The sequence below is a fragment of the Mercenaria mercenaria genome, chromosome 7, assembly GCF_021730395.1.
Source record: "Mercenaria mercenaria strain notata chromosome 7, MADL_Memer_1, whole genome shotgun sequence".
NCBI classification, from domain to species: domain Eukaryota; kingdom Metazoa; phylum Mollusca; class Bivalvia; order Venerida; family Veneridae; genus Mercenaria; species Mercenaria mercenaria.
The window spans coordinates 5,653,169-5,661,255 of record NC_069367.1 but is presented as its reverse complement, the minus strand read 5'-3'; the positions used below and the strand labels follow the sequence as shown (position 1 = coordinate 5,661,255).

Below are 8,087 nucleotides of genomic sequence, written 5' to 3'. Positions count from 1 at the left end.
CTTAATCTTGATTCAATTGAAAGATAGCCAATACAGTGTTAATCAAATCGCGTAAACGGTTGTAAATAAGTGAGTAAATTACTGAGCATCAGTCAAGAATGACTGAAGTGCAGAAAGAAAATGACCAGGTTCCTGGTCGAGTTAGGGAAGAGTTATGTTTGCCTTGTACACGAAAGGATAAACAGATAGTTGCTGAAGTGTTTTGTTATGATTGTGACAATTTTCAATGTAGAGAGTGTGCGGACATTCATAAAACTTTTGATGTCATGAAAGATCACAAGATGGCGACCGCAGGTGAAATCCCGACAAAGCCAGTAAAATTCGAAATGAAAGGATTAGATAAGTGTAAAACCCACGGAAAGATATTCAAGTGTCTATGTAACAATCACGATAAGCTTTGTTGCAGTGCATGTGCCATAATTAATCACAGGGCATGTCACAATGTCGTTGAAATAAAGGACGTCGCACATGTTTCCGAAGAAACGAGTATGGTACTACAACCACGTCTGGTTATTGCGAAAGAATCATGCGATTCCGCTGTGATGCATTGGAAATCTAATGAGATCTCGTTACGTGACAGTGTCAAAAGTCTGCCACAAAAGATCAACAATATAAGGGCTCAGATGAATGAAAAGTTCAATAAACTTTTGCAAGACGTCGAGAAAGATAGCACTGCATTCGTAAAACTTCAGTTAATCAAAGGGAACGAGAACATTTCAAAATGCGACGGCTTGGCTATGCGGTTCCTGACATCCTTGAAGTTCCTAGATGAAGTAAGTATTCATGGTACACCTGAGCAAAAGTTCATAGCTGTGCATGAATTGAATAAACAGGTAAAACTCGCACAGAAAGAAGTCGAGCATGAATGTGATCAGCTTGAAACTGTTGACATATCATTGAAAATGAATGAAACATCGGCACCAAAGGACATAATAGAAGACAAGAATCGACTCGGAGCTCTGAAAATACAGACAAATAAAGTAACAATTGATCATGTCCGAGGACAAAGACCAGTCAATCTAAAACTTGCCAAAATCATCTATCTTACAAAGTCCGAAAATGATAAACATGAACCTCTTTTAAATGGGGTTGATTTCCTTCCTGGTGGGCGATTGATCGCAATAGATAACATGAACGACGAATTACTGGTTTTCGACGATTGTTTGGAGAAAACTGGTTCTATAGATTTGTCTTACCATCCACTAAGTGTTGTTGCCGTATCTGAAGATACAGTAGCTATTACATCTGCTACAGGTGGGAACCATCAGGTAGAATTGCTATATGTCAGTGAATCGAGTACACTTGTTAACATAAAAACGTACAAAGTAAATGGAAGATACAATTCAGCATGCCTAAAAGACGACAATAACCTTGTTATTGGAACTTTTGATGCCATCAAATTAGCACGTATTCTGTCACTGTCAGGAGAAGAAAAAGACTTTAGTGTAAATTTTCATTCAAAACCTTATCACCCTGATACAGTATCATGTACATATATAAAGGAACTCGATAAAGTGATAATCAGTGATCTAGACGAGAATTTGTTGTACATATATGACGTCGCTACCAACACAAGAGTCATCGTCAGGGACAGTAAAATCGACGGACCTACGGGTGTTGCTGTCGGGCCAATGAACTCTGTATTTGTCTGCTGTCAAAACACTAATTCTGTCGTACAGATTTCTCCGACTGGTGTGATCTTATCATCACATATGTTAGACATGAGGTTTCCATTTTCGATTTGTATTTCGAAAGATAAAACCAAACTTGCAGTATCAAATAGGCGCAAAGAGAAGAGAACACTGCAGGTTTTCAAGATAAACTAGTTGCTTTTGGCGTAATTTACCAACAAACCTAAATTCAGGTGCAGCGTAGGCTTTCCATAAAGAAAAAAAATCTGTAATCCGCCTGATTTTATAAAGAAAGGTACTTTGAGTATCTCTATAAAAACAAAGATATGTCAAATGTAAATATGTTATAGGTATAATTTGCATGCATGTACTGGTCACAAGTTTTACCTTAGACTTGTGGTCACTTGTATAAAGATGATACATCGTCGGATATCGAGAGAGATGACCTAATGCTAACAATGATTTTGTAAAACATCAAAGAAACTGTTTAAAATATTTTTTCTTTTCTTTTTAAATGTGAATGATTGGTTGTCTAGTGCACATCTGAAGCCTAATCTAATGTTTATTTTTATACGAGGTAGGTCATTTGAAATTTTGGGGTCGACATAATTCCAATATAAACTTTTTGGAGTGGAATAACTAGTACAGAGGAAAATGAAATAAAAAGTCCTCAAAAATATCATGGCACAATTTTGAAATAATGAATCTGGAATTCTGAAGTATTGTTATGGGCTGTGACTCAATGCAGAGTTGGAGTGCCGGTATGAATTACAGACTCCGGTATATGCCGGATTGAAGCAATTTGAACTAAAAGTACTTTAAATGTATATATTTTGTAACCATGGTGATACAAACCCTAACCTCTAGTCAGCATGTCATACATATTATACACTAAATGCGTGCGAACATGTAATAATTTGCGCATTTTTGCCGTACGCGACATTAGATAATCACTTCCAGGCATGCGCAGAAGACCGCACCAACTCTGCAATGAGCAACGTTCTGTCAGTAGTAGACTCTATACTACAGCATAAATCCTTGCTTTGAATATCAGAAAAAAAAAAATAAGATTTATAGGAAGTATTGAAACGCTGCGTTTAGTGTTTTAAAATATTTGTCAAAAATAGTCTATGTGTCAAAATTCAGAACATATAATATCATACTAAATTTATGCATATATATTTCTAAATTCGTCGGCAATAGAGTTGAAAGGGATTGAATAATAAAAATGTGCATCTCAAAGTTAGAAACAGGAAAACAAACATACACATGGGATTCGTAACATGTATTCACCATGTTCCTGCAGATAGGTGGGTACTTGATAACTTCAGTTACTGTACTAATCGAAATTATATTAAGAAAATGATTCTGTTTCTACTTTAGATGATTTGGGAATATTAAAATCTAAAGAATATGTCCTTATGTATCAGCCAATTTCAGAACTTGGTTTTTTTAGGACTTTTTTTTTCTGTATTGCATAAGTAACTAAAGATTACAAATCATCAATAAAATTTTGTGTTGGAATTAATTTAGGGTTCTAGTAATATAATCAGCCTATAGCTAGTTTTCCATGTTACTAGCATAAAATGGACAATCAATACTTGTCTTGTAGGCAAAGAATAATCAGTAAATCTATTGTTAACAAAGACTTTTGTAAATATTGTGACATATTGATAAACATGAAATATATCCATAGAGCGTCTTTCGTTTCTGCTTTCAAGACGTCATCGAGCAAATTTGTCCCAAGAATGATGTTGACTTGAAAGCAGCATTTGGAATATCAAACGCTGTAAACAATAGGCATGTAAAAATGGCACCCCGCCTGCAACAAAGTCAAACAAGAGCTCGTAGAACGCGAAATGCTCTCCCCAGATGCATGCAGTAATTCTACATCGATTAATTGTTCCGTATCGCTGTGATCTTGACCTTTGATCTACTGACCTCAATATCAATAAGGGTTATCTGCTGATCCTACCTATCAACTTTCATGATCCTAGACCAAAACGTTTTGAGGTATCATTCGGAAACCAATTGGTCTACTGTCTACATACTGACAGACCGACTGATCGACTGACCAACATCTGCAAAACATTATACCCCTCCTTTTTCGAAATGGAGCATATAAAGCATATTTCCAAAATTAGTTGGTACCACTAACAATTATGATGTTTTGCAATTTAAGATATTGTCTGATACTTGCCTACCTTTACTGATGGAAGGATTCTTGGTGTACAAGGACATTACTTTGGGAATAATCACGTTCAGTAACCTCAGCCAGTTTCTTTTAACTGTTTCAAGTGCTCTAGGAATTGCGATAAATTAACTGAATGGCCTAAATTTAATATGCAAAACAAAGTTAGGCTCAACGCTATTGAAGAGGTAGTCAAAAATACCAACAGAAAAGTTACTTACCAGATTAAAATATTGGACGAAGAACATTATCCCCTTAAATATGGTTAAAATTCTGAGGGTTGAGGCACAATTTCAATTTTAGCAGAAACGGAACTGATTCAACTCGAATCATCTACATTAGTTTACAAACCTTAGGCTTAGGGCACCATTTCACATTCAACAGGTAACAGTTCCGCATTAACTCACATAAAACTTCTTCTATAAAGGTTTATAAATCTTTGGGTAAAGGCACCATTCCAACTTTAACTGAGAACAATAATGATTCATACCCCGGTGGCCGCCCGTGATGAAAAAATGCACGAAGGGGCCCATGGGGTTTTCCTCCACCACCAAAGCTTGAAAGTCGCCATATGTCCTATATTTGTGTCGGGGCGACGTTAAACCAAACAAAAACAATACTGGTTCAACTCACACATGATCGCAAATGGTATAAAGAAAAGTCAAATCAGTATTTCATTGCTAAAAATTGTCACATCTTTTGCCGAGTAGCAAAAGTTAACATATATTATGCTTATCTTATTTACAGTGATCGCACATCAAAATGTCTTTTACAGTCAAACTTATATATTCTGTTAAATCCATGAAACAGACACAATGTGAACTAGTAAATATTATGGATAATAATATACCTTACTTTTCTTCCCAATTCAACACGCCCATCTTTATTCTCTCAGAGCATTGATGTAAATTTTACATCAATTTACGTCCTTGATCAGAGATACTGGGAATGTTTTTGCAATTTGCAAACTTTTTCACGCCCTCAAGCTACCTTAAAAACCAAGTGAATTTCATGTTACCAATGTTGTTGACTGTTTATTTTTACAGAATAAATTACTGAATTAATTCGTAAAATGTGCATATCAAAATATCTTCCAATTGTCCAGAGTAATATAACAACAAGTCGTAAGATTTCCTGCGGCCAGAAGTTGTACAGAACAGAAATTGTTAGAGATGTATGCCTAAAAAGTAACTTATGGGTGAATAACGTGCTTGTTTTTTTTATAACACCATTACGCTTGAACATAGGAAATATTGCTCCATTCTGCATGTTTCACAAGTATATCTATGAAATATGTATTTCTTAATTCTGAAACTTATTGTTTTGTGCAAAAAAAATATATTTTTCCTTTCATGTATAACATAACTTTTAGCTCTTCTGGTCATATAACTTGGCTATTGAAATACTTAGTTCCTTGAAGATCGTTACTATTTCGGGCGGCTTCGGAATAAGTTTCAGATGTGTAGGTGAATTGGTGTTAATTCTGGTGGTGTCAGTGTTAGTTCTTTGGGCGTCAGTGTTAGTTCTGGAGTATCGGTGTTCGTTCTGAAGGCACCAGGGTCAGTTCATAAGTTGGTGTATAGTGTAGTTCTGTTAGAGTTGAGGATGTTGCATCAAGTGGTTCTTTGGTTCAAATTAAAGCAAAGGTTGTTCTTAAAATGCATTCTAGGTGTGCCAGTATTGTGTCTTACAAAGGGTAAAAAGGCATTTGCACCACAGTGGCACTATTCCCATAGAAGTTCGTCTATATCTCATTGTCATGTTTAGGTTAAAGACACATACATCTACTGGCATATGTCTAAGCACCTTGCTTGGTCCATGACTTGCTTCAGACACAGTTGTCTCAATCCTGATGACACTCAATCGACGGACTTAGATTGTCAAAAGGCAGCAGACCAGATTGAAAAATTCATAAGATATACTTATCAGGATCAGTCTGCTTTCAAGCATGACTTTCTGTGTCCATTATTGATTTATTATAGTGTTTTCTATGTTTGAAATATTTACATAAACGAATAAATAAGTAGATATGCAAGGTTTACGAGACACAAACAATAAGTGTCAAAATATTTTATGCAAAATTAATTTGCTGACACCCTGTATGGTTTTTTTTTTATTTATTTTTTCACTTTTCCCCGGTGACCAAGTACCATTTTTGCAGCATACATACATAATAACTATTTACAAAGGCATGTGGAATATTTTGTTGCGTCATTGGGGGGGGGGGGGGGGAAAGATGTTTAAAACGTAAACATGATTAATGCTCATATTTCAATAGAAATGAGAATGAGAAATGTCCACAAAGTCATCTTTTTTGTTAATAAACTTGTAAAATTTAGTCGAATATATCAAGAAATGGTCATTAACTATCTGTATTATGCTATTTCAGACGTCTAGCCCTTGGTCAGTTTTTACATAACTGGATAGGCAATCTAAATAGGAAAATGTCCAAAGTCCTTTCTTGGTTTTGCTAAAACGGCAATTTTGTATTTTACAATTCGTTTATATTTTTCAATTTCATGATATCATGCCATCATTCAGAAATTTCAAGAAATCTATAATGGACCGGATTTAATCCTAGAAATTTGATTTGAATGTCTTTATAAAAAAATATCTCTCAAACTGAAAATATATTGAATGTATATTTTGCATTCAAGTATGAATATTAAAAGGTTTACTTGAAACTTGTAGAAATTCATAAAAAGGTGATGCATTGCCTGATATCAACAGAGAGGAACTTATAACAATGCATTTTATGCAATCAAGGAAACAGTGAAAAGGGGCTTTTATTTGAACTGTTGATAATTTTGGGAACATCTTGTGCCTAAAGATGTATATTTTGTATCCGTCTTTCTATGTTACTGTTATCAAATGTACATTACATATTTGTTGCCTTTATTCTTGAAAAAGTAATCTAGATTAGCCATGTATGTACGGATACTTTTGTTATGAACGCATATCTTATCCAGTATGATATTAATCTAAGTATAAGATAATAGCAATGGATTCAGTGTTGTTATTTATTCTGTCCTTTTGGATCATGGAGTCCATTCAATAGATGTGTATCAGTGTTCCGCTTAAGCCGTTGCTATGCGGTGTGAGAGGTGTAAATTTTGTATTCAGTACCTTTTTTGCATGTTATATTCATCAAATTATTGTAAAAATAAATTCAAACAAATTATTTTGTTATAACATGTTTTTCTTACAATTATAGCGCATTAACAAAGCGCGGAAATTTTATGTCCGTAAACGGAAAGTACGTCATGGCGTTAAATAGACAAACGTAATGTAACAGTTCCGTTTTTCTTTTATCATCTGAAGTGAAATGTTAAATTGTTGTTTTTTTTTTTCAGTAAAATAACGCTTTTTGAATCTGGAAATATATTGCAAGAATCAAAAGGGAACAATCAAGGTAATTGATTTTATCCGATTTTACCTAAAACCATTATAATCACTACACGCATAATTATGCTACAAAGATGTACATGAGAGGCATCTTACACCCGGGGTGTAGGATAGCGTTTTCCAGCACCGGTGAAATCACTAAAAATCCCAGTTCGGTATGCCTACCTCTACTGATAGAGGAACCCCGGATTTACTAGGACTTTACTTCGGAAATGAAACAATTCAGATGTGAAGGAAACGAGTCGGGGTCAGTAACCTTAGCCATTTTCTTTCAGCTGTTCCAGATACCCCAGAACTACAAAAGTTTGCGATAGATAAACATATGGGCCTTAAAATTAATATGCACAACAAAGGTAGATCCTGACCACTTCTACCAAGTCAGGTACAAGGCTATTTAAAAGAAGTCAATAATACTAGCAAAACATTACTTACTTACCAGATTCATATAATGGAGAAAGAGCTTTAAACACTTTACACTTGTTTACAATTCTGAGAGCCGAGGTACTATTTCCTTTTAGCAGAAAAGGAACTAGTTCAGCTATGGAAATTCGACACGCGATTACAAAACTAGGGATCAAGGCACCATTTCACTTTTAGCAGGAACGGCATTGGTTTAGCTTACACAAGATACCATGTACACAAATAACAAGTCTTGTGGGTCGAGGCACCATTTCATTTTTAGTTGATTCAGAACTAGTTCAGTTATGGCAAGATATCCTGTACACATGAGGTTATAAATTTTGGGGCCGAGGCACAATTTCACTCTTAGCAGGAACGGAACTGGTATATCATCTACATGACGTTACAAATCTGTGGGTCAAGGCACCATTTCACTCTTAGCAGATACGGAGCTGGTTCAA

At 35.2% G+C, this 8,087-nt stretch overlaps 1 protein-coding gene across 1 annotated transcript; it reads left to right on the top strand.

The window, feature by feature from the left end:
• The first annotated feature begins 488 nt into the window (after nucleotides 1-488).
• On the top strand, nucleotides 489-1,826 carry LOC128558750 (uncharacterized). The gene has a single exon (XM_053548934.1). The coding sequence runs from the start codon at nucleotides 489-491 to the stop codon at nucleotides 1,824-1,826; it is 1,338 nt and encodes a 445-aa protein (XP_053404909.1).
• The last annotated feature ends 6,261 nt before the right edge of the window (nucleotides 1,827-8,087 follow it).

What these genes read in the sequence shown, in the direction of transcription:
- LOC128558750 (XM_053548934.1), top strand. Translation starts at nt 489, where the DNA reads ATGGTACTACAACCACGTCTGGTTATTGCGAAAGAATCATGCGATTCC.